The sequence below is a fragment of the Cygnus atratus genome, chromosome 1 (assembly GCF_013377495.2).
Source record: "Cygnus atratus isolate AKBS03 ecotype Queensland, Australia chromosome 1, CAtr_DNAZoo_HiC_assembly, whole genome shotgun sequence".
NCBI classification, from domain to species: domain Eukaryota; kingdom Metazoa; phylum Chordata; class Aves; order Anseriformes; family Anatidae; genus Cygnus; species Cygnus atratus.
This window is the reverse complement of record NC_066362.1, coordinates 117,992,090-118,020,080: the sequence shown is the minus strand read 5'-3', so window position 1 is coordinate 118,020,080 and position 27,991 is coordinate 117,992,090. Positions and strand designations below refer to the sequence as shown.

The 27,991-nt window shown below is 36.3% G+C and overlaps 2 protein-coding genes across 7 annotated transcripts in view; one reads left to right on the top strand and one right to left on the bottom strand.

Moving 5' to 3' along the window:
• Positions 1 to 27,991, bottom strand: part of CASK (calcium/calmodulin dependent serine protein kinase) — a 218,392-nt gene that overhangs the window by 98,103 nt on the left and 92,298 nt on the right. For all 4 annotated transcript variants that reach the window (XM_035542154.2, XM_035542152.2, XM_035542153.2 and 1 more), the window contains exons 4-5: positions 20,185 to 20,262; positions 17,941 to 18,013 (exon numbers count right to left, since the gene is read on the bottom strand). In XM_035542154.2, coding sequence (XP_035398047.1) covers positions 17,941 to 18,013; positions 20,185 to 20,262 — 151 coding nt within the window. The remainder of the gene's footprint in view (positions 1 to 17,940; positions 18,014 to 20,184; positions 20,263 to 27,991) is intronic.
• On the top strand, positions 7,448 to 12,679 carry GPR82 (G protein-coupled receptor 82). Of its 3 annotated transcripts, none has more exons than XM_035542158.2 (3): positions 7,448 to 8,725; positions 9,171 to 9,267; positions 10,418 to 12,679. In XM_035542158.2, the coding sequence occupies exon 3, from the start codon at positions 10,451 to 10,453 to the stop codon at positions 11,432 to 11,434; it is 984 nt and encodes a 327-aa protein (XP_035398051.1). In that variant the 5' UTR covers positions 7,448 to 8,725; positions 9,171 to 9,267; positions 10,418 to 10,450; the 3' UTR covers positions 11,435 to 12,679. The 3 variants fall into 3 exon arrangements, with proteins under 3 accessions (XP_035398051.1, XP_035398052.1, XP_035398050.1); XM_035542159.2 differs by lacking the exon at positions 7,448 to 8,725 and adding an exon at positions 8,844 to 8,925; XM_035542157.2 differs by lacking the exon at positions 7,448 to 8,725 and adding an exon at positions 8,939 to 9,018.

Here is a 27,991-nt window from a genome sequence, read left to right as displayed (position 1 = left end):
GTACTTCTCGATTTTAATAGGCTTCAAAGAGATCAGCATTTTACTGCATTTACAGAACTGTTTTGCATGAAAATATGTCAGAATTTAGCAACATATGTGGCTTAAATATGAGGTGAAGAACATGACTGCCACTAATTCAATTATAGAAGGCACACTTTATTAAATATCAAAGTTAAAATATACAAGCTTCCTAAACGCTTTATTATATTTTCAACATTTTAATGAATGTCGAGGCTGAATACTTGAGGAAAAGTAACAACGGTTAAGAAAATTAGAAATTCATGAAGGAGAGAAAACATATCAGAATTTTCAGTTAGCTAAGATTTCCTTCATATTCTGATCAACAAATTTGGTGGCTTCAGCCACCCAGAGTATTTCAACAAGGAAAATGCTCACCAAACTGAGCATATAGAGCAGAATATACATATAATTATAAATAATATATATATAAATATAAATAATATATATATAGAGAGAAAGTAGCTCTCTTACACATTGGAAGCATCAGCTTTGACCTTTGCTCAAGGTCAGTCAACTAGTCTACTTACCCATTTATGTATTTAGGCATAAACTAGAATTTCAAACTGTAAAGTCATATAGAAAAAAAGAGGGCTGAAGGTGGTTGTTAGACACAAAGACACGCAAAGAGGCACCTATACAGAGAACAATTTAAATGTCTAGCATGGGAGGCGAGAAAGGTGAACAGATTAGATACCAGATGGTAGCTATACCAGATGGTAGCTCTACAAAATAAGGATCTATTATGTCGAACAAGCAATATTGCTCAGGTTGATTTTGATATTGATTTTAATATTGATCAATATTTTGATATTGATTTTAATATGACTATCAGTAACTTCTCTGGTGGATTGTGTGACTTCTTATACCTAATCTATGTCAAAACTTGCAGTTTTTTTACTAATCCTGTACAATATTCTGATTTTATAGAAGCTACTCATAAAACTCTTATTGAACAAAGAAAACATAACGATTCACCTCTCCTAGATATAATTGTGGTTTAATTTTTATGTGATTTTACTTCAGTTTTGGTGTCCTGGTTTTGGCTAGGATAGAGTTAATTTTCTTAAATAATAGCTGGCATGGTGCTATGTTTTGGATTTAGGATGAGAATAATGCTGATAACACCCTGATGTTTCAGCTGTTGCAGAGCAGCATTTGCACAGAGCCAAGGACTTTTGGGCTTCTCACGCTGCCCTGCCAGCGAGGAGGCTGGGGGTGCCCAAGGAACTGGGAGGAGACACAGCGGGGACAGCTAGCCCAAACTGGCCGGAGGGATGTCCCACCCCATGTGGCATCATGTTGAACAATAAAACGGTGGGAAAAGAAGGAGAAGAGGGGATGTTTGGAGCGATGGCATTTGTCTTCCAAGAAACAGCTGCACACGATAAGCCTTGCTTTCCTGGAAGTGGCTAAACATCGGCCTGCCAATGGGAAGCAGTGAATGAATTCTTTGCTTTGGTTTGCTTGTGCAGCTTTTTTTGCCCAGTTAAACTGTCTATATCTCAACCCACAAGTTCTTGCTCTTTTACCTTCCCAGTTCTCTCCCCCAGCCTGCTGCGGGGGAGTGTGTAAGTGGTTATGTGGGGCTAAGCTGCCTGCTGGGTGAAACCACAACATTTGGTTCAAGTGGATGTAAACAGGTTAACTCAAGTACAATGACTAGATCGTGTGTTTTATTTTATATATACACATATATATATATTTACAAAAAAAGGGCAGGGTTTCTTAATCTTCAAGAGAGTGTTCTATTTAAACCAGAATTTTCATCAAAAGGATTGCAATTCGTGGACACTGCACTACTGAAAAAAAAAATAGTATTCTGGACATGCTTTGGTAAATAATGTAACATTTACTTGGTTACTATAACCTTATTTTGTAAGCAATTCCTGAAAAGGCAACAGGAAAATGTCAGTCCTGTACTGCAAGTTCATGATTCTGGTCCATTATGTGAACACTATTATGTAGGCTTGTTTTTAACTTTTTTAACAGTGAAAGCTATTAGGTATTTTCTTCCAGAGGAAAGCCTTAAACACTCATACCTACTTGCATTGATTAAGCAGGTTCTACATCACAGCCATTCTTTACAGATTACAGAGAAGGAGCACTACAGAAGCCACGTACAGTATTAACAGATGTTTTTACAGAAATAAATAATAACTTAGAAGAAATACTGAGTAACACTTTCCCAGGACCACATGCCACACACTACAAGTTTTCAAAAGCATTTCAATAGACGATCATCTATCGCTTTCATTAGCCACTGCACACAAGTAATGAAAAACAAATGTGACCCAAATATTTTAGAGATTTCAGGAGCTATAGTTGGGCAATATTGCGCAAAACCATAGCACCTACAAGTAAAATTAGTCAAACATGGGTGTCTAAGATCCCCAGGGAAAAGTGAAGAGATTTGTTTGATGGAAGTCATGAACCAGAAAATCAGTTAAAGAGGTGCTGTGAGAGAGGAGCTAGCAGAGGAGTTCTCTGAGGAGCTGAGAAACACTGGGATAAAGGCGATACAGTGTAAGTGGACTCTAGCAAGATCACTTACTAAAGGTTCAAAAGGAACCCAGTATGTTACATTTTAATTCTTGCTTTGGAACCCGTTGAAATTTGGAAATAAAGCTTAAAAAGTAGATAGCTTTTTTCCTTGTGACATTCCTCAAGAATATGCAAATGGATAAATTTACATATATGTTGAATACAATCTGGAATGAGTGACAGTAAGGAGGTGACAAAGTTTTCAAACAATATACAATTATTCAGGGTAGCCAACCCTAAAAAAAGGGCAAGACATCAACTCTCTGCACAACAGCAATAGAACAGCAGAGACATTGTTAAAATTAGGAGCAAAAACCTGAGAAGTCATCACTGTGATATTGTATAATTTATATGATACAGATTCTATTCAGAATACATTAAATAAATCAACTCTTTGGCTCAGAAATGGAAACCTGAAAGAGGGCACAATAAGTTTATAATGCCAGTTATGGCATGGAAGAGGGGAAATGTGAAGTACGATATACTCTTTGTCTGAGTCCTGATATTAAGAGAGCAGCAGTTAGAAGAACAAAAACAAAACAAAAAAACCCAAACAAACAAGTGAAACCACTTCATTTTAGATTTCCACAACTGTGTAAATTAGTGCTTAAAGATGTTAAAGGTCTGATGGCTTTAGACTGGCTCAGAAAGAGATCTGAAACTAGACAGTACTGTCATGTAGGAAACAATGACTACTGCACCAAAAGCAAAGGCAGGTACTTTTGCTATGTTTTAATATATATATTTTTTTTCTGAAATCAGTTTTCCCAACTTCTGAGGGCAAAATGTCGGGTGCTGCAAACTGATATTACTGAGGAGCAAACAGCCTAAAGCTCTTGAGAGGTCTGCTGAAAATTACACCATGAAATTTCAAGTGACCATATAATTAGTCACGTCAGTAGTGTTGTAGTGTTTGTTACTTCTTGTCTTAGCAACGCTATCTAAGCAGTATGAGGGCCAACTTACAGTAATTAGTTGAGTCTTCAGACGAATTTCAACTAAAAATCTTTTTGTTTATGCCCACAGAGCATCAGAAATACAAAAAGAGACTTGCTAAGTAATTCAGATCCCACTTTTTTTTTCCCTTACTTCCTAGCAGCAAACACAATTGTGATGCTGTATTTGTACAATACACGTTATAATCTCTGAATTGCATGCAGGTTTCAGTGGCATTTCTGTAAGACATAAGCACTGCTACAAATTGCAAGACAGTCAGTTTATGCCATTTACAGGTTCACTTCTATATAACAGAAAACTCTGGGACTATTCCTTCAGTAATATTCTTTCTGTAAATACAGGCTAACTCAACACGTTTCCATACAACCCATATGAAATTCATTTTCCTTCTTTATTCAAAATTAGAAATACCCAAATTTCAGCCAGTAAACAAAATGCCACCTTTTAACATGTAAAAAGGAGTTCATATTCTTCATTAGAAGAAATACTAATTACATATATAAACAAAATACATATAAAGCATACATGCCAGCTAGTCACTTCTATACTTTTTAGATTTGACAAATGCATTAATAGCTACATTCTCATACACATATTCCTTAAAATAAATGGGAAAAATAAGCCAAGAAACAAAGCTGTTTCCCAGAAACAAGCTTGTAACTTGAATTATAAGCATATCCAAATGTACCTGGTTTCAGTAACCAACTTTTGTTTCTACGCTGAAATTCACTGTTATTACCCTTTTAACCTGCAAACCGTTATTTTTCACAAGGGAACGAAATCACCATTTATAACTCAACATGGAAAATTTTAATTGAACAACTTTCACAACATCAGTCAATGAAAGCATAAGAGAGGAGCACAACTTACATCACTGATGAATAAGCAAGAGTCATTATTATTCCCCAAAATGGAAAATTCACACATGGACACCTTACTTTTATGCTCTCTCTCAAAGTGCATACAGAATCTGGAGGACAGGAGGGAGTTGTATACAGTACAACAGTACAAATAAAGCATACAAAGAAAAAGAAACCACTGATAATATTCTAGCAATCCAAAATATATTTTCAACATATTCTCTGTAGGGCTGGGAATCTTTTGCCAGCCTTTTTTCCATCCCTTACACAAATTCCCAATTACTGAGGGTTCCCTAGCGAGGGAATCCAAGAAAACAGAGAAAGCACTACAAAGTTGTTACCATTCACTGTTTAGAGATGTAATAGGTAGGAAAAATCCTTAGTACAAAAGTTGTTCACAGACATCACAAGGGTGGGAATAGTTGGGGGTAAGGGATGCTGCTGCAAAAAGCCTTTACAATCAGACTCCACAGTTAGAGTGGTAAATATAGATGTAAGTACATGAATGGTAGAGAAATGTCTGATTGTGTATCACACTACTGCAAAATGAGAAGTAAAATGAGGAAGAAAAGAAAATCAGTGTTTATTTCTAAATTTACATTTTTAAAAACTGAATCAATTACTTAAAATATACCATAAAAGTACATTTTGCTACATGCTGCCTTCAGAAGTTATCTTGCTTTTGTCTGTAAATGATGAGTTCTGGTTCCTTTAAGTTTGCATATAGAGGGACAGACTGCACACCTTTGATCTTATCAAAAAGCAAGGCCAGCTGCTTCAGAGAACTCTCTAACCACAGATATAAATGACCATGTGCTTTTAAAAGAAAAATATACTCCCTGTTTCTCCCACAAAAATTCCCACTAGGTAAAGATGCTAACATACATATGGTCAACAACACATTGAAAGCTTGATGAAAAGACTTGTGCCAAGGGGCCTGGGAATGTTCTTTCTCAGCAAGGAATTCATTTTGTAGACAAAGCTGCCCAGCTTAGAGCCAGCAGAATCTATCTTTTGAATACCAATTACACCTTTATTACCATATTTCAGGTTTTCACTTTTGCTTGATTACTTTTGCATTTCCTCAAAAGCTTAAGAACCACTTGGGAAAGCCAAAATGCTCTTACATGCAAATATTTAACTCGAAAAATACAAATTATAGTATGGTAAAAAACAACAACAAAAAAAAACGACAGAGAAAGCTACCTATTTGACTACAACAATCATTAAAGTTCTCGTGTTAAGAACTGATTTTGGAAGTTAAAAATAAGAATTATCATGAGCAACATGCAGTCACTGCTTTTTAAAAATCAAATATCGTAAAGGAGACCTCTGGAGGCCGCATAAAGAATTTCACCAGGGGAAAAAAAAATCAAAGTTTTTAGCATTGAAGTCCTGAAGTCTAAAAATTTTGGAAGATGATTTTTATTGGTAATATCAACTTCAAGCTACGTTTCCCAGCTTAAAAGGCATTGTTTAGCTTGTGTTTTCTATATGTAAAACAACTACCCAGAGAGCTGTGAAACACTTAACCTTGCATATTTTGACAACCAAATGATCAGATGTATGGGTGCAATATAACCCAATTTCTATATCACTAAGGATGCTAGAAATACTACAAAGTAGTAGTTGCTAGAAATATGCAACTTATATTGCATACACTTGTAACTCATCAAACAACATAAGAATGCTCATTCTTGATCTATTTTGCTGAACTGCAAGGGCAGTTCTAAAGCTGATGAAAATAAATCATTAATGAGTAGCAAAAGGAGAAAGTCTAACACAGATCCAACTCAGACCTGCCATATATTTTATATCCACTGATTCAGTATAGTGCTTGATTCAAGTAAAGTAGAATTAAAAATGAACTTAGAGGACTTCACTTTGATTAGGATTTCTCACAATATAAAATACATATACTGACTTAGAGCTAAAATCCTCATCATATCAAGTCAGAAGGGCTGGACACACACCAGGTCATGCCGTCAAGGAGAGCTGATGAACAGGCAGAGAGGAACCATGGTGGACTGCACCAACTCTCCTGATCTAGATGTCCAACTAAAAACGGATACCATGTAGTGCTTTTGTCTTAAGAGTTTATGCAGTCAATAAAATTTCAATTTTAATGTCTAATTAAAAACGAACACATAAAACAAAAAACAACCCTCCAAAACCCAACAATGCAACAAAACTAAGCACCAAAAGTCAAAGTTCTAAGCAAGCTACTCGGCAAATTATTTTTTTGGAAACGAAACATGGATTGCACACGTAGTAGTCAATGCATCTTAGAGACTTATCCTGGTATTAAAAGCCACCCAATAGATCAAATTCTAAGTACATGAAATTATACTTCAAGTTAAAGGCTGCTGCACGTTTGATGCATGATATACATTTATTTAGGATGATTCATCCTTAGCATTCATAGTGGATCCATTTAGGGGTGCCCACTTTTCTGTGCCCTATGCTAGCAGTTGCCTTTCATCCATCAAGCTGCAGAGACTGAGTGCATCTCTTGGGCCTTTCATGGCACAGAGAACATCCGGACTGCTACAGGAACCAAGGGGTAACTGGGGTGCTGCCTTCTTCCATCCTACGAGGAGCAGCTGCTGGCATTCCACTATACATCCTGTTGTGCAGCAGGAACAGTTCTCCATCTAGGTTGTGACAGGCACAAGGAGATGAGGTTGATTGGGCTGTCTTCTATCATCTTGAGAATATGGAAGGGAGAGGCAGCAGACAGGTGGTTTGCATGTGGATCACCCTGTCATATATGGTTGCACTAAATAATAGAGTTAGGTACGAGTTATAAGTGGCTAAATGAAATAACTTTCCTCACTGTGAATTTCCTTGTCTTTGCAATTTTGAGCCACAAAAAAGCGTCTCTGCAAACAGCATCAAAAGGCAACATATATTGCTTACTGGCATATAAAATCCAGTAACAAGTTTAAATTGTAAGTAACCATGGTTTAAGAGTACTGAGAATATAAATAATTGAGGTGAAGAAAGTAAGTGAAGACCATTATGAAGAACTTAAGAGTGAATTGCGTAAGAGATGCACATGGACTGTTTGAGTATCATCAAATGTATTTTAGATAAAATAAACCATTTATAGGTTAGGTGAATGGAAATAGTCCACTAAAAGAATGGAGAAGGTGCTTACAGTTTTGAACTAATGACATACTTCTGGCGTTATTTTTTGTTGTTGTTGCTGATTTTTTCGTTTTTGTTTTTACTTACAATATCCCATTCCTTTGTTGTCCATCTCACTAACCAGTTGCAAAATGAAGTCTGATAGACTGTAATTCACTGTATTAATCTGTTATCATACAATAGATCAGAAAAAAAAAGTAGCATTACCTCTTCGCAGAGCAAGAATTATGAGCACTGAATTAAAAATACTACAGGCTACTGGTAATAACCAACTGAGTAATAATAATAAAAAAACTCTGCTAACTGAAATTGCTCACACCTTTTGGCATCTGACCACGATTTCCTTCTAGCACATTTTCAGGATATGTATTCTTGTGTCTAAAACTGGATGGAACACCACAGGAACAACGACTTGTAAGACTGCTTAAGAGACTATTAGATATTTAATACAAGAACCTTTCTATTAAAACAAATTTTAACACAATTATATATTCAAAAGTTGAAAGAAAAGGTAAAACTAAGCTTAACAGGAACAAAAATTAAAATATGCATGCAAACTAATTACAGCATTATGAACTAATTACTAATATTTCTCAGCAAGTTCCCCTCACTTAAATTTAATCTTAAATGAGATCAATTTTTTAGTCTAAATAGAAGGCCAGAATACATGTCCATCATTTTAGAACAACAACAACAAAAATGAACAATTAAATCCATAGTAGATCACTAAAGTGGATTCTTGTATTCTTACAGTGGGTGCTTATATGTGAAGCAAAGCAAACACAACAAGAATCTTAGTAAAACTCCAGGAGTTTTTTTATGGTATCTCCTCTGTTCTCATAGAGGAACTTATTTAAGGCTTTTGAAAACTCATATCTGATGACCACAGACGTATCAGAAAGAAGGAAATTCAGAAGTCTCGAGCTCCGCAGAGCTAAGCGGAGTTTGACTCATCTGTGATCAACACTCTTCTTCCGGAGGAGGGAAAACATTCTTTGTAGCCTTCTGGGTGGTTTCTGTAAAACACTCTATTTCTTGGACACAAACTGAGTTGGTTTTCCTGAATGATTAGTAAGCCTAGAACGCATCAGCTGTTAACTGCTTCCACAGAATCCAGCATGTGACTAGACATAAGTGATCTGTTCATTTGGTCACTGACACGAAGATATGACATGGATACACTCTTATTACTGCAGGTGAGTTTCAGGAACAGACAGTCAGCTTCATGAAAACTCTTGGAACTGAAAAACAGTTAAACTGCACTGAAAATAAGTTCTCACGCATAAAATATCAACTCTTCTTTTTCATTCTGGGAAGTGGGCAGTCTTAAAAGAGCATGACTGTAACAATTCCTCCACCCCCAATAGGAGGAAAGAACCATATAAAGTATTTTAAGGTATTTCTGTGCCATAGCTACATGGCCAAAGGACTGTTACAATCATTCTTCCACTCTTCTCTATTTCATTCTTTTTAATTCTCTAATGGAGCTGTATCCTGACCTAACTGCAAATACTTTTTTGCACAGACATTTTTGGTTTGAACTTTAAAAGCCTAGCTGCCTTTTGACATTGACAAAGAAAAGTGCACATTCTGAAAACCTACCTATGTCACAAAGACTTTTTTCTTAACTTTATTTTCCAGAATTAAATATCATCCTTTTCATCGCAGCAGCGGAGATAAAAAGGACGTAAGACAAAATTTCCCTCTCTCCAAAGGAAGGTGCCTGCAGCTTGCATAGGTAAGCTTAAAAGTGCTACTTCTTTGTTTCACCAGATAAAATCTGTGCGTTCACACAAAAATGATCATTAGATTTCTAAATGACTGAATCCAACAATTACTTTATGAATTTAACTGATTACAATAAAATAATTTAACACAATTTGGTTCAACGATTGATACGGGACTTAGGTAAAGATGCAACAGCTACAAAAAAAAAGCTGGTTTAACTTGCAAGTTGTCAAACATGACCTATAGCATAATTTTTAAATATGACTTTTACAACTTCTTGTTATGTATCTATTATCTTGGTGTATAGGCGTTTTATCATAGTTACACAGAATATTCTTTGGTATTTGCTTATAGATGTTTTAAAAAATTACTCCCAATCTATAAGTTTGAAATCTGCTTTTTTTTCCATATACTTGTATATGGAATAATAGCTAAGTTGGATACACTTCACAAAACTTGTATCTATACGAGAGAATTTCTCTTCACTAGAGGTTAGTAAGTGAAAGGCACATTTTTATGCACTATAATTGTACAGAACTTTAAACACCAATTAGATTTGATTTCTTACAGTCTGGAAATTGAGAATAAATTGAAAAGTGAACTTGGAAATACATCATTTTTCAGCAACTGTTTCATATGTTCATGACTAAATCATTCATGCAAAATGTGTATCTCTAAGATTAGATCTCTAAACAAAGTAACATTAGATACTGATAACAGTACAAAATAAATGCACCCAGACAGATCCCTGAATCATGTACAGTTTAATTCTTACTTAAATGGAGGTACAGGATACCCCTCTGCATTTCTGCAATTACAGTAACGCTTTGCATTTATTTTACTTATTTAACTCAAAATAGTCTAGAAGTGGTTTCCAAAGTAGGTTACAGATGTTCTAGGAGATTGAGAACTACACCAAGACCACATAAGTTATTGTCAGACCCTAGCTTAAACCTTCTATTTCCTCATTTATTTTATTAGATTCTATGCACATAAAGTCTTTGTTTTTGACATAAATTAAAGCTTTTTTTTGTTCACAAAATCTGTCGAAGATAGGAATTAGTAACACTGAAAAGCAAGGAACAGTTAAAATAAGATCATTAAAAAAAAAGATGCTAGATATACATTACAGAAGAATAATTTCTCTAATTGTGTTTCAGCTCTCACCATTTATGCAAGAAGACTCGGCATAAATGACAAATTCAACATGTGTTCTCCAGCCATCATTAGCTACTACTGTAGCTCTACCCATCATCTACTCTCTCCTATTTACAACTGGCAGTTTTGGAAATGCTCTCGCTGCCTGTGTATTTTTAAGGCAAATACCCACAAGAAGAACACAATACATTTATCTGGTAAATCTTGTCACTGCAAATTTGCTCATATGCAGTGCTATGCCTTTCCTGGCTGCCTATTTTGCAAATGGGCATAATTGGACATATGAATCTGGAATATGCAAGATATCGTACCACCTTGGAACTACCATTACGCATGTCTGTATGTATGTTACAATTCTAATTTTATGTACAATTGCTTTAAGTCAGTATGCAACACTGAAGAAAAATAATGATGCACAATACTCTCAAGCAGTTAAGGAAAACTTCAGCAAACGTGTACTTAAAAAGTTCCGTCAGCCAAAATTTGCTAAATATTTTTCTATCTTTATATGGCTTATTGTAATGTGCATAACGGTAGCAACTATAACATATGATGCCCAGGCAAGGTCTGAGGAAGCATTTTACACGTGTTATAACAAGAGGGTAGAAGCTGGTGAATTTACTGCAAAGATTGCAGCATCTTTTGTTACTGCTTGTTTTTTTCTATTGTTTGTAACAGTTTTGTTGTCATACTATTCTCTTACCAGGCATCTGAGTAAAATACAAAAAAACACTTGCATTGGACAAAAACATCTGATTTACAGAACAGTGAAAAGAAACATTCTTGTCATCCAGATAATTTTAACTGTCTGCTTTCTTCCATATCATGTTTTTAGGCCAATTTTTTATGCACTGCTTCTAGATGGAGACTGTTCAAGGCTAAACTATCTAGTGGAAATTAAAAATTTCCTTGCTTGTCTCGCTGTTTCTAGGAGTAGTGTAGACCCAGCTATAACCCTTCTACTAGATAGAACATTAAAGAAAAGTTTGTATGACCTGTTTAAAAAATCCACACCTTAACACCACCAATATAAACCTGGTATTTTCACTGAAAAGATCCCCTGCAATGTGAAGTAATGCAGAAAGAATTTAGTAAAACTGAACTAACAGTAAACTCATTTTGACTCCTATAATCAGACTTTTACATGAAATGGCAAATATCTAAATAAAATGATAACATATTACATGTATATATATTTTTTAATATGATCTTGTTTGCTACATCAACATTAGCCATAATAAATCCTAAGTGTATATCCAAATGAATCCAAGTAATTCGTACAATGAGCTGTGTACTGCCACTTTATCCATGCAAAGCAAAAGACATTTATGTCTGAGCTATGGACAGTGTTTTCTACCTAAACGATCAAGGAAGATGACAGAAACCAGTCTGAGACTGAAGACAATTTTCTTCTGTTACCAGTATTCCCAAGTTTTGGACATGGGCTTTCTTTACAGACAAGAAAGAACAAAGCATAGATGTTTTCTGTGGAATGGGTAGATCATATATCAAAGGCTTAAGGAAGCAAGCAAAGAGAACTACAAAACACATTCAAGATTGACATGTGGTTTTTTGCTCACGAGTGTATGGGTAGAAGGCTGATTCCCCCCTTCCCCCCACCCCTGGGAATGCATTTTTTATTCTAGCCTTCACAGGAAATCTCACAGTTAAGAATTACTTAATCACTCTGCTCTGGCATTTCCTATCATGGGCTCAGAGTGTCATTGCAATGACATTTGCAACAGGGTGATTCTGAAGAGAAAGGCTGGACAGTGACTGCTAACTTAGAGGGGTGAAATATCCACATAGGAAGAGAACTCTGGTGGCCTAAGATTTAGTGTTTGAGACAAATGGGTTTTGTATGTGCTCTGTAGCTTGGTCAGGAACTGTTTTTCTCGGAAACCTATCCATGGCAGCTATGTTAATAGCTGAGGCACTGGCTTCCTTATTGGTGCATTTGTGTGCCTTTGTGTACTCAGGACACTGTACTGTGCTGGTTTCAGCTAGGATAGTCAACTTTCTTAAATAGTAGCTGGTATGGTGCTGGGTTTGGATTTGTGATGAAAATAATGTTGACAACACACCAGTGTTTTAGTTGCAGAGCAGCTCTTGCACAGAGCCAAGGCCTTTTCTGCTTTTTGTGCTGCTCTGCCAGCAGGGAAGAGGCTGGGGCTGCCCAAGGAGCTGGGAGGGGACACAGCCAGGACAGCTGCCCCAAACTGGCCAGAGGGATGTCCCATCCCATGTGGCATCATGCTTAACAGTAGAACTGGGAGGGAGCTGGATGAGCTGCCACTGCTCAAGGACTGGCTGGGCATCAGTCAGCAAGTTTGAACAACTGCATTACGCATCATTTAAAAAAAAAATTATTCCCCCCTGTTACTCCCCCCTTATTAAACTGTCTTTTTCTCAGCCCATGAGTACTTGCACTTTTAACTGCTTTGGGAGTAAACAAACACACACAGAATTTCCATACTCCTAGTCTAATCTTGTGAGGCAATTTCTATGGTCTATTTAGAAAGGCATACATGCTTATTATTTACTGGTATACAAAATATATGCAATAATGAACATTTAAGGATCATAAACGGTACAAAAGAAGTGCAAAACAGGAATGGTTTTGATTTTTTTTTTCTGGCTGTAGAAGTTAGACTACCACAATGATTTATGTAGGGTTTTCAGTTATTTTTACCAATTTCTGTAGAAGACACTTCAGATTACATAATAGTCTTTTCCCTTGTATAGTCTTCTCTGCAACTGAGATCAAGATGAGTTGTCCATTGAGTGTAGAAAGTGTTACAGAATACTAGCTGTTCTGAGAAATTTGATCACCCACGCCAAGCTGAAAAATCACTCACTCCAAACAACTCTACTCTGAGCTCTGTAACAGGAACACTAAACTGACCCCAAATTAGCATACGGCAGTAGACACAAAATATCAGACCTTCTCTCGAAGACACCCCAAGAATTCATATCATCTGACACCTGCTTTGTATTCTGCAGAAGTTCAATAAAGAGGCAAGTGAAAAAGACAGAGAATCATAGGAAGGTAGTATTTTATTAATACAATGTTACTTGTGAGAACAGAATTCATTGTTTCTTTAACACGATTCCCATAGTATGTTTAGCAGATGACTTATAGGAAAACCTCAAGTGGGCAGCTTCAGGGTCTAACTCTTCAAAATGCTGTAGGAAATAGTTCTTGAGTGAAAGAAGCTGGTTTGTGTGGGTGCGCGTTGCACTGCACAACCGATGGCAAGATGGCTCAGTTCAGGTCTCAACTAAGCAGTTTAAGTCTGCGTGACAGCACAGTGTTGCTTAGATTACGGTGTTTTGATCAGTGGTGGTATGTCTGTGTGAGCAAAACAGTTTACTGTCAATGCACTTTTATTTTTTTGCACAGGCCCCTAAGAAGAACCTACAACTTCCGCCCTTCCTTAAATACATTCTTATGGTGAACACACTTCTCAGGCTATCTCAGCAGGGTGCCTGAAGATATAATTCTCTGTACAGAGTTTTTGGTGGCTTAAGTAACTTCTCTGCTTTTCTAGTCACAATCACCTGTTCCCTAGTGTTGAAGTTACCAAAAAGGCCAGAAAATGGATGAAATTTTGGGAACTACTAATCAAATGTAACTTTGTGGCAGATTATTAGCAAGATCCCATTCCACCAATTCTACACACTACCGAAAAATGATATGCACTTTTAATTTTTTCCTACGGAGTCTGTTTAAGGTGATGTCTCCTTTACATTTGTGAATTGCATCAAAGTCAATTTATCTTACTTTAAACAGTAGAAAAGCTTTTGTGCAGTACAGGCAAATTGAGAAACTGCAAATTGAGTAATACATTGGTCCAGCATTTGATAGAATAGTTCACGGAGGAAAAATCCCCCAAAACAGAAGGGCACAAGGGAGAGACAGAGAAATACTTCAGCAAAACATAGCTCATGCTAAACTTCATGCAATGCTTAGACATCCTGGTGCTAACTCATAAGTTAGTAGGTGACTTGTGAATTATATAATCATAAAGAAAATAATTCATTTCCATAGCAAGGAATACAAAATCCTAGAACAAACATGCACAATACACACTTTGCAAAGCAGTTTAAAAGACAACAAGTGTCTGCCTCCTTTCTGGTTAACCCATTCATACGTGCTGCTTGGGTGGCCAGCTCATCAATCAGAAGATACATCTTTTCTGAACGGCTGGGTAAGTGAGCGGAATAAAAAAACTTCCTGATGAGAACGTACCCTCCATATAGCTGTTGAGCTCTGCAGCAGGCCAAGCAGTATAAATTCTCAGCAAGCAGCACTTCTCAGCAAAACTGCTTCTGAAAACCCAGCAGCTAGCTAGCAGTATGCTAGGAAAAGGGCAAACAAAGCAAAGAAAGGGTGACTCTGAGATAGGAAGCATGTGTACAGAAAGGGACATACTCATTGGGAAAAAGAATACAGTTGGAAGAAATACTGAGGAAAAATATTGTGTACTTTATTCTTGGAGCCCCATAGCTTCTGCACTGAACTGTTGGAAACAAGTATTCATACCTACTGAGAGATCTATAATAAAAATATTGGAGGTCTGACAATAAACTTGCCTGATTTCAGCTGCATACCAATTGTTTTACTGATCCTACATACATAGACAAGCACTCAAACTGCATGGAAATCACATAACATAGTGGGAGCATTTGATGTGAATTATATTCAGCTATTTATAACAAATCCGCCCCTTTCAGTTTTTAAAATTGTAATTATTAAAATAATTGTACAGCATAGAACTTAAGTCCATTGATCAGTGATATCCCTTGTAATTAGAAGTTAGAGACGTACTATTCATTTTTCTTTTTCTTGAAGAAAGTTTCCAATCATAATTACTGTGCAATATTGACAGCTCAAGATAAAGTGTGTGACTTCAGTGACAAATAGTAGTCAAACTCTTGCACGTATTTTATCATGGAAAAAGACAGGCATCTCATTTCAGGCGCATTACTCCCATTCCCCTTTTTTGTTCTTTTGCATAAAGATAGTTCTGTATCCAAACTATTATGTAATAATATTTTGTATTGAAAAAAACCACCATTTCAATGTGGTTACTTTCTGTAGTCATCTTTTGGGTGTTTCTGACATACAAGGTTCTGAAAAATAAAAGGAATGGCCGAGTCCTATCTCACCAGGTTGCCAGAACATGAATACATGCCATAGTAAGAGAAAAAGTCCTTGACATTCTTGGTTCTGATACATAGCTGTCTTGCGTTTTCCACCTTTCTGCATTTGAATTTTCTGCTTTACTTATATATGATGCAACTTCCAAGCAGTGAGAGAATGCAGGAACATGTTGTCTGAAGGGGAAGCAAAGGCCACAGATTATAAAGGCTTTACGTTACACTAGAGGGGGGCAAATGATACAAGGAAACTCAAGAAATTCCTGGTCTCACAGAGAAAGGTAATTAAGACAACTACAGGAAGGAAATTAAGAGAATCAGAGGCCACCTTGTAAAAGTTTTCATGTTTTGATTCTGGCAAAGGAAGTGAGGTTGGAGCATATGTGAGTTTATCATAGGCTGCTGTTGGCTTTGTTAGATCTTGTCACTTAAAAAAGATAGGTGAAGTTTCTGTCATCAGACCACAGCAGAGTGAAGTATTCCAAATCTAACTCCTCCTAATCAGTCGAGAGCTAAGTGAGCACAAAAATGCCCCAAAGACACCTAATTCTAACAATAGGGACTGTAAGGTGCAAATTTTCTGGTGCATCAGATCTGCTAAATGCAGAACGCCTTTTTTAAACCGCAAAGTACATTTTGCAGAATACATTTTGCAGTTTAAGACAACATTCACAGAAAACTTAAGAGGAAAAAAAATGCAGAATGATTACGTCAACCTTATGGATTTTTATTTGTTCACTTTCATTCACTCAGACAACTTGGAAATTTACCCTACTTCCTTTCAAAACACTGTCTACAGTGACATCTAGAGCTGAGAAACTGCAGTTAACTTACTAATATTCTATACCCAAGCTTCGTAGTTACAATATTTCTGCACAGCTTTTGCTAGGATTAAACATTGTTCAACGTGGTTTAGCATACTTTCAGCAACAGATTAAAAAACTCTTAATCATGTAACTGAATAGTTCTACTTCTAAGGATGGCATTTAATAACAGCGATTTTCAAGTTTTCAGAGTCTGGACAAGCTGGAAAATACATTCACATTTTACAGCCTTTACAGCTTATGCATTTAATTTCAAGGAACGAGGCCCTTGAAATTAAAATATATTTTTGTACAAACATGTTCCAAGAAGAACACATACAGCTTTCAGGAAGACAAAACAACATAAAGATGGTGTCCATACTAAAATTTTCACATGGTACCAAACCCAAACAACGAGAACAATACAGAATCTTCACAACAGAACAAGCTCAGATATTCTACCAGCAATTAGGAGGACATCTTTGGAATTTGCTGTAAGAAATGACTTTTAGAATACCAAACTTAAAAAATAAAATAAAATAAAATCCTATTAAATATTATAATTTCCCTGGTTGTAGAGGGTAAGGAAAAAGAAACTGGTGAAAGGTCTGCAATGTCTGTGCATGCAAGACCAAATGTGTGTTTAAAAAAAAAGTTCAGTGCCCACACACTCTTCCCTCACAGATCACCCTGTGTTTGAAACACAGCATACCCTCTCCCAATCTGCTTTTTTCACTAGAACACAGGATTTACTTTGCAAACCACACCATCAGAGCTCATTACAATTTTCATTAATTCCTATAGCATTTGACACAGTTTAGATAAAAACAAACTCTTAGAGAAGACAACTTGGAACAGTTATCTAAGACAATGAAATTAAAAAAGAATATGTATTCAAATTGAAGAGAGACAGAAACATTTGGGTTAAAACTCCCAATTACTTACACTACAGTACTTTGAGATAAGCTAGTTCCACAAATAAACACAGAAATATTACAAAATTCACCAACTCAAAACCAGGATGTATATACATTGTTTTTAAAGACCGTATTCCTCCTCCCAAACTTGTTCATAGTAGAAAAGTTTTCATAGTAATAAATGTTCAAGACTGTTTGCAAAAAGTTGATAGTGCTACAATATTGTTGCATTTAAGGATGCACATCTTGAGTTTTAGCCTAAGTTAATACTATCATTGTGCTATCAAAATTATGTCATTAATCTACTAATTCCAGTTTAATTTATGCAATTAATTTATACACACCTTTTCCTAACAAGAAAATAAATGCAAGCAGATTTTATATGAATATTCAAGAACTAGAAATCAAACTGACTTTTAAAGCAATTTGCAATCAAATGCATATCTAATAGGTGAACAAAGACTTCCTTAATGTTCTATGTTGATGGAATTAGAGACATTTTAATCTCATGACACAGTGAAAGTAAACACGTGCTCAGCAAATAGCTTCCTTTTGTACAGCACCCCCTTCTAAATTACAAAAATGATCAAAATTTAATAGCTTGCATTAATGCAGTGAGGGAAAAAAAAACCCACACCTTACCTTCACATCCCTGTGAATTATATTATTATCATGACAGTAACGTAGAGCTTCCAATATCTGTCTCATGTAATGACTGTAAAAACAAAGACATCATACATGACAAACCTGCAGGAAAAATTATTATACAGGTATAATAAACTAAGTTTAAAGAGTCTAACCATATAAAAATAATCAACCAACTTAACTGCATACAGAATCTAGTAGAAAGGAGTTTATGTTTAATGAATAATAAAATATAAAGCTGGGGGATTTTTCTGATTGAAGCAAAGTGACAAATGAGGAAAGAAAAACCTGTATTTTCTATTATATAAAGGTTTCAAATGTTCAACAATTTGTTTCATATGATGAAGGATTCAGAACCCTTCAATTTTTTTTTTTTATAACAGAACCTTGAAAGGAAAAAAGTGGTATTGGTGCCTGATTTGAAAGGGATGGAACCAAGATCTGAACTTCCTGACGCAGATTGAAGACTACCTTCTTTCTCCCCTGTGAGGAAGACTGAACATTGGAGAAGGTTGCCCAGAGGTTGTCAAATTTCTATCCTTGGAGATATTCATAATCCAGCCGGACATGACCCTGAGCTACCTACTCTAGTTGACCTTGATTTTAGCAGGGTGGCTGATGTAGACAATCCCCAGAGGTCCCTTCCAACCTCAACAAGTCTGTGACCAGATCAGTTTTAGGATTTAAAAGATTTCAGTGACACATTTTATATGCTCAGTGTAAAAACCGGAAACCTTCTTCCTTTTTCACTCTGAAAAAGTTAAACATGATGTTTGACTTGATGTTAATTTGTTGTGTACATATTTCATAAAATCATGTTCATGTTCTTTTGCATGTAGTATGTTTCTAGGGTACTTATAAATATCACCAAAATGATTCAGAATTTATCATGCTATATCTCATCAATGACCTTGAAGAAACAGAATACATCCTCACGAAGTTTTGAATGACACCAAACTCTACGTGCAGTACACACACTGAGGGCAGAGCTGCCCTTAGAAGGTCTAAGGCTAGAGGAAAGGGCCAACAGAAACCTCACAGAATTCAACCAGGGCAATTTCAACATCTTGCACTTGGGACAGACTAACCACTTCAAAGGTACATGCTGGATACAGGCTGCAAGTGTATTGGCTGAGTAGCAGCTCTGCTGGAAAGGGTTGATAAATGGTTGATAGTAGGATTCATGCAAGTCAGTATTCTAGCAAGTCTTCTAGCACCCTATCAAGGCCCACAGCATCCTGAGCTGACTCAGCCAGGAGCATAACAAACTCTTCAAGGGAAGTTCTCGTTAGACTGAACCCAAATTACTGTATACAAGGGAAATGCTGATAAACTTGAGTGAATTCAGCAGACACCAAAATGCACATGGGGTTGCACATACCCTCTGACAAGAGGTTGAGGGGAAGCAAATGTTTAGACTGGAGAAGGGGAAACTTAGGAGAGGACCTTGCAACAGTATTTCCGTACCTAAGAGGAGTTATGGAGATGATGGAGCCAAGTCCATAACTGAGCCACAGTGGGAATAAATTGAAACAAGGTAGGTTCCAGCTGGTTACAAGAACACATTTTTCCCTAGGAACATCATTACACACACAAAGCATCAAGTTGCCCAGGGAGGCTGCAGAATCCCTATCCTTGGAGGCTTTCTAGAACCAACTGGACAAAGTCCTGAGCAACATGATTCAGATGTAACACTGACCCTGCCTTCAGCAGGAAGTTTAAATAGAGACCTCTTCCAGCCTGACTCCTATGATGCTAAAAATCTATGACTAGAAAAACAAACACAGAAAATCGTGCTTTGAGCTTAATTTTCATGCCATTAGGGCATGGAGTATGCTGTCCTTGTACAATGTTATATACCTTGATCTTAGATCACCTGGTAAGTGAGAAGCTTAAGTGACTTTTATATATAAAGTGATATATAAAAAGGAAGAAGAAATGAGTCCAACTAGTACAGCCAATAAGTCACCTAATGCCATCATATGAGATCCAAAGGCAAAAAGACAAAATTAAATATTGGATGCGAAATACTATTTTATTAAATAATCCCATCCAAATACGCAATCAGTAAATGACAAAATGCTCAGAAATTCTTTTATTATGCTAATTATTGCAATAAACATTCAGATTTGGAAACAGAAATATTTACAGTATTTCTACTTTTAGCTACCAGACTGTGCAACAATATAGTCCTTTCTCTTCCATTCATGCTGTGGAAACAATTAAAATTATAATACATACCTGGCTACAGCCTCGCTGTACACAAATCCAGCATCTGCTCTCTTCACAATTTCAAAACACAGATCTGCTCCATCCATACTGCAGGTAGAAAGAGGGAAAAATGCTTAAGACAGATAACTACAATCAATTACATAAAACTGCTCCAAAAAATCTATTTATTCCACATATGTAAATCTCATATAAAATACCCTGGAGAAATGTACAATGCATTATTGAATAAAATGGCATTTAATAGGTTATTTAACAGAATATGGCTTGCCACAGGTTAACCTTTTCACGTTCCTCTTGTCTCTCAAAACTTTATTAACAAAACCAAACACTTCTTCTATTGCTTAAACTGCTCATTGAACAAGGTGGGTGAGACAGCAGAAGGCCAATGCCCTGTACAAAGCAGCTCTGCAAGTTAACAGTTAAAGCATGATATTATATTAAGTGCATTACTAAAAACATCACAAATGTAACTCTAAAAAATTGTAGATACACAAATTCTTACTGAAACTGTATTTTAAATGGTGACTTTCAAAAATACTCTGAAAGTGTAGTATAATCTTCCCAGTCAGCATTCTCATAAGGATAATTAAGAACACCAGAAGATATTGTACACCTTACAGCCTCCCTGAAAGCACCTGAAAACTGTGACACCACATACACTGTATTACTAGCTCTGGTAACTGTCTGTATTCTTTCTGATAAACTAATTTCCCACAACGGGTAGGGATAACATGCAGATTCAGGTATACTACTTCCATAGTCCTGAGTCTAAAATTAGACTACCTTTTCTCTAAAACCAAAGCAGCTTGATGTAGCATAAACTGTCCTTCTTTTCTTTTCCCTGTAAATAATGTAGAATAGATTTATATCTTAGAATGTTCAATGCTTGATGAGGGGAAGGAAACAGTAAAGAGTTAACACACAATAAAATCACATGTAGTTTACATTTAACATGGCACTTGCAGAAATGTCAAATGTAACATCTGTCAGTGTCAGTCTTCACACCTTTTATTTTTCCTCTCTACCAAAGACTCAAGGGAAAAAAAAAGAAAAAAAAAGAAAGAAAGAAAGAAAGAAAGAAAGAAAGAAAGAAAGAAAGAAAGAAAAGGAATTCACAGGGCATCTAGAAAGCTGACATCATCAAGGCTCTTTCTGTAAGCCATCCAGAATGTCAGCATACAATAACTTTTGCTTTTTTATACACCTGCAGCAAGTGTGAAGCTTCTGTTTAAGGAGACACAAGCAATGTGCAAAAGCTTGAATTCCTGAATAGCTACAAAATACATCCCCATGCCAAATATACTATTGTGTAGATAGAGTACTGGCAACTCTAAGAGAGACTGGTGACCAAATGAAATGCATATTCATTTAAGTTGGAGGAAAAAAATTCCTGGCCAGTTATTTCAGCACCTGATATAGAATCACAGAATCTGACTGTTTTGGCTCGGAAAGGCCCTTTAAAGGCCATCTGGTTCCAACCCCCCTGTCATGGGCAGGGACACCTCCCACCAGACCAGGTTGCCCAAAGCCCCATCCAGCCTGGCCTTGAACACCTCCAGGGACGGGGCACCCACAGCTTCTCTGGGCAACCTGTGCCAGTGCCTCACCACCCTCTGAGTGAAGAATTTCTTCCTAACCTCTAATCTAAACCTACCCTCTCTTAGTTTAAAGCCATTACTCCTTGTCCTATCCCTACACCCCCTGACAAGGAGCCCCCCCACTTTCCTGTAGGCCCCCTTTAGGTATTGGCAGGCCGCTGTAAGGTTTCCCCAGAGCTTTCTCTTCTCTAGGCTGAACAACCCCAACTCCCTCAGCCTGTCTTCGTAGGTGAGGAGCTCCAGCCCTCTGAGCATCTTCAGATATAGCAGACTCCACATATCGATTACCAATGACTGCACATTGCTGCATCAATATATCGTCTTTAGTTTTTTTTTCTAAGCGGTTTTTCCTGTCTTGCTCAATTTCATAAAGCTTATCTGTATACACAGCTAAATATTACTCAGACAACACACTGTTGTGCTATACATGGCACCTCACAGCAGCAACAAGGCAAGGTTCAATGAGGACAACATAAATCTGGATTTAGCTAGCTCACTGAAAATAAACAACCCATATCAGCTTCCTTTTTAACCCTTCCTCCCAACAATTCAACTAATTGGGAAATGAAACTGAAACCTGAGCAATAAAAAACATATGAAGTGTACAATTAACTACTAAAAATTAGTAGCTGTCATTCTAATAAAGCAGCAGCATCTAATTTCACTCCAACTTGCTATGAACTACAGATGATCAAAGATCCAGAGGCACACAAGGTTGTTAGCAGTATCAATAGTTGCTGAGACACCAAGTCAACAGTGTCATTCCTTTATCCTGACTTTTCTTTTAAACAAGATGCTTATAATCAGAATGGTCTTTTAACATGTATTTCTACTTCCCACATATACATACCAGCATGCTTCATGTACTTTTTTTTAAACATGAAGTGGCAGTTTGAATTTTTTTCACAAATATGTTTCAATTAATTTAAATTATAATTAGAGTAAAAACGGCTAGAGGCCATCAGTGGTAATATTTCAAAGTTTAATTCCATGAGATGAACTCAAAGCACAAACATGCTCCAGCTCTCTTCTCATCTTCTTCATATATATATATAGATAGATAGATAGATAGATAGATATAGCTTGTATCACCCCAATGACATTGAATTTTATCTAAAAATCTTATTAAATTATCTAGATGAGGCTGCAAAAACAGGAGTCAGCCTTGGTTATAAAACAAACAAACAAAAACAACCAGAAAATTCAGTGTATTAGTAGACTAAGAACTCAGCAATATCACAAACAGTTTTTTTTTTTTTTCCCCCACACCATCACAGGATGTGTGAGGCTGGCAGGGACCCCTGGAGGCCACCTGCTCCAAGCCCTGCCCAAGCAGGGCCACCCAGAGCAGGCTGCCCAGGGCCGTGCCCAGGCGGCTTTTGGAGATCCCCAAGGAGGAGACCCCGCAGCTCTCTGGGCAGCCTGTGCCAGGGCTCCTCACCCACACAACACAGAAGGGCTGCCCAGTGCTCAGAGGGAGCCTCCTGGGCTCCACTTTGTGCCCAGTGCTCTTGTCCTGGCACTGGGCACCACTGAAAAGGATATGGCCCCAGACTCTATCAATTCAGAAACTGAAAGGCATATGTGATGCAAGAGCATTAAAGTTTTGTGATACAGATGAAATGAAATTTCAAGGATGGATGCCTCAAGGCATTTTAAGGATTATCAGCATTAGGCACGTAAAAACTGAAACAAAGTAAAATTAAAAAAAGTGAGTTAGATTGAAGCTTATTAAACTAAACACACAAAGATATATATATATATATATATGCTAAAGACAGAAGCTGAAGATGCAAAAAAATTGGTAAAGCGATCAAGTTACAGAGCACAATCTGAGAGAGAATCAGCCGGTACCAGTAGAGGGCACTCAGGAAGCTACAAAAACCGACTTGGTGAATTGGTACTTCAACTGACAGGGCCAGCTAAAGCAATTCTGAACAGTGAGTAAACAGACATCTTCCCAGAACAACATATCTGAATTGTTTTAGGTATCAGTATCAACTACGTCTCTCAATTTCCCATATCTCACTTTCGAGTTTTCCATAGTTTTAGCTGGAGAAGTGTGCCTAGGTCTCAGCCCTTTTTGATAAATGTTTCTTTCCATAGCTCTGATCAGTGGTGCTATTCACCTTCTATGCTTTCCTACTATTCTGCACAAACATGATGAGGAGTTGCAATCTGCCCAGCAAGTTTACACCAGACTGTATACTCCAGCTGAGTTCTGTCTTTTAGTACTGGAGTATTACAGCTTTGAATTTGCAGATGACCAATAAGATGTAGCCTACAACTTAACTTTATTTCATTAAGAAAGTCAAAGAAGTACTGCTTAAGGTAATTACATTATTACTTAGAAAAAAAGAAAAAAGAAAAAAAGAAAAAGAAAAAAGAAAAAAGATGGTGTATTGCTCCTACTCAGTGTTTACTGAGTTTTGCACCATGCATGTTAAGGGTCTGTGCACAATGGCATTTTTTCCTTCCTGTCATCTTCACTTACTACAACTCAACTTCCAGAAATCAACTTTTAAAATTCAGTAAAAAAAAGTATAGAAACTTATTTCTTATAAATTGCCCATGCATCCAGGGTTTAGCATGTTCCAGATAAAGAAGTGATATTCCTGAGTTACCTTCCCAGCAACTGTTTTAAAGGCTTTTCAGTATTTTTTTTTTTTTCAACTCTGCAGGCAGCTAAGTGATGCTTTTCAGTGCTCTTCATAAGCTCATTCCAGTTAGAGTGACAAATAACAAATCACTCACTGAGTAATACTCAATTCATATACCATAGTATGGATGATGAGCTTAGGAGGAGTAAGTAATTTTAAATAGGTATTCTTTGACACTAATGTTTTCATAGCAGTGGTCCAACCTGATTACTAAGCAGCAGTAAAGAAAGAACATATGCATCCTTAAAAAAAACACACTGATTTTGGTGTTGGTAAATTAGACCTGAAGTCTAATTTAATCCAGACTCCAATCTAATGTGAAAATTTCCATGTCAGCCAGTATCAGGAGGCCATACAAAAATACTTTACAGTAACACTGTGTGAATTATTTCAGGTTTATGTAAATTCTTGAAAATAAAGTTATATGATTTAGCATTTTACATTGGCTTCTATGAGTTAATTTTGCTTAAAAGTGGGTCTTCTGAAGTTTTTATTAAAATACTGCAACTTAAAAAAAATCAATAGACTGTGATAATTAAAGTTATAATAAATGGAGAAATTTCAATGCATCAATGTTTCGAAATGCACTGAATTTTCAGTTTCTCTGACAAATTTTGGTATTTATTAGAAAGAGCCAAAATTCCACCCAAGATAAAAATCCTCTGATTTTCAAGTCTTGTCTTGTCACCAGGGAAACCCTCAAAGATTGTTCTTTCAGCATCAAAACTAATGAACTCTGGTTTTCTATTAACTCCTGTCCATCAAATGAACGAGAAAAAATATCAAGCAAGGTAAGATGAAAATCTGATATAGCTTACGGTTGAGGAAAGCTATCTAAATTCTCCTATCACTTTGACTGTAATCTGTCACTACTTCAAAGGCCATCAGATATGAAAAGAGAAGCAGCATACTGAGACCAGGTAACTGCCTAAACGTTGTGTCCACAAGAAACCAGTCTACAATGTAAAGAATATATATAACAAATTGCTAATTGACAAAAAAAAACCCTCCAGTACAAACTCAATGAAAATGTGAGTTTTACTATGTCTTTATATCATAAAACTCACATTTGTCAATATGTCTTTAGGTCACAAAATTTGATGCTCAGAATATTTAATACTTGTCGGAATTTGGTTGCCTTAAGGTATTTAAAATTACAGTTGGTCACTTTGGGCTCCCTTTCAGTCCCCAGGGAAAACCTGCACATACAGAGATGCCTCAGATTTAAATTTTAATTTTTAAACAACTAGAGTCAGGGCAGAAAGAAACTCTAGTTTAATGACTTAGATAAGTATACCGTAAGCTTTCAAAATGCATTTGAAAATATTTCAATTCATTGGATATTTTGAATGTCTGGCCTGAACTTTTAATCTAGAAGCACATGAAACTTTAGTTTTCTTTGGCAAACACAGAAACCTGTTTTGGTGTGAAAAATACAGAACTATTCTGATTTTGCTTTTAAAAGTTAACATTCAAGCATTGTATTTTTATCCTAGATCATGTAGTATTAAAGTATGAAAAAGAAAAGAGGTATGGTAAAGCCATATAAAAGATGAAGGACTCCAGCTCAGACTGCATTTAAAAATAAAACTATAACTGGAATCCTAACATAATGAAGAAGTGAAATAATGAAAAAGTTTTCACTCCACAAGATAAGCTGTGCTATTTCACAGTATTGTAACAAAGCAGAATAGACAGCATTCCTTTCTTCCTCTTCTTTTTGTCTTAACACTTCAACAAAATGGCATGACTATAATTTAACTATAATTTCAACTATAATTTAAATGCTAATTTGCATATACTTATCATAAACCCAAGTAACTGTAACCATTTTAAATTACCTTTACAAATTTGAGATTTTAAAACTCGGGCATTTTTACATGTGTTAGTTAGATGAAAATGCATAGTTGTACATATTTAACTGTCTACACAGCCTAACTGGTAAAGCTAAACTAGACTGATGTCCCAAGAGCCAAATCTTTCTTAGAATACACTACAAAAAGCAGGAACACTTATGAATAGCGGTGAGGGGATATTCTGCTGATGACCAGATATTAAGTATCTGAAAGTACTGAGTATCACTCACATATCTGAGCTCTTCAGTATGAAAGGTAAGTACTCAGTCCACATACTTTGATTATACTGAGGATAAACTACATGCAACGTACTCTTAAGTCCTGAACGTGGTTTTCAGACATTTCAAGTAGAATATTTGCTTTGTTTTAGAAATACTGAAGGTAGCTGACCTTTTGCAAAGTATTCTCATTGGTAAAGATCAATGGTCATCAGAAAAACATAATAAGCAATAAAATATAAAAGCCAAAGCAACTTATGTACCAAATACAAAACAGCATTCTATATAAAAACAGTGTTTACACCATGTGCACGAACTACAAAGCAAATGTTATGTGACAGGACAGCACTGTCTAGAATAGCATACTATTAGTACAAATATGAAAGAAAAGAAATTGCATATTTTTCCCCATTTCATAAACGAAAATTTTAGATAGCTTGAGTTTGGCATAATGTTTTGTTCTATGCATGGCACAAACTTAAATGATTGCTTTCATGTCTTTTGATGCTATAAAATGTTTAATGTACTTCAGTTGACTTCATACTTTTATTAGGTAAAGGAGTACCTGAATTTGTGTATAAATGATGCTAAAAACATGATTTTTTTTGGTGTTAAACTTCATTGCTACTGTTCATGTTCTACAGTGCTTCTGCGAATTATGACTTTTAAAAAAAGTGTTTAACAAAAGTTTTCAAAATTGGGCACAGACTGTATTTTTCTCCCCAAGCAATACAATCTCTTGCTTTTATCAGATACACAACATGTTTGCTTATTTAACTTGTTCCTTTTTGTAACTATAGATTTGGCAAGATGTTTGGGGTCATTTTAGCAGCTTCTCCATGTAGCTCACAGCTTATGAAACAGCAGTGGACCTTATGTCACTTTTACGTGCAACTGATGGCACAAAGCTTTAGGTTCGGTTATTGCGTGTAGTTCATGTGCTAGTCCTGAATTTTCATTACTGAGTTTCTTATTATGGTCATAATTACACACTACCACTAACCCTGTCAAACTTGGACAATGCACTCTTACTTCATTGCAAGCATAGTCTTCTGTTAAATCACTTTATCAAGCATTCCCTCCAGCATAACACATTGTGTCCACAACTCTTCCATTCCCTCCTACGTTTTGAGAACAGGTGTTCCTACTATCTCATTTTCTATCAATGTTTGTTACAAAAGATTGATGCCTAGTAGTGTACAAGGACATGTGAGATGGTAAAGAATTATTATGCTTCAAATACTTTAGCCTTGTATTTCCTTCCTTCATGTGGCCTGAAGTCAGGTACAGTATTTGTGTAGTAATCCTCATTGTTCAGACTTATTTTTTGTGTATAGAAACATAAATGGTAATAGGCTTGTCATTAAAAAATAATTATCTTTTGTCTCATGTTTCTGAGCTCCTGGCAGGGTAAAAATAAATGTAAAACCTTTTTTTAATTTCAAAATCTTGTTCATTGTCTGCCTCCCCACGGTGTGCATTAT

Coding starts and splice junctions, on each gene's coding strand:
- GPR82 (XM_035542158.2), top strand. CDS start 10,451: ATGACAAATTCAACATGTGTTCTCCAGCCATCATTAGCTACTACTGTA.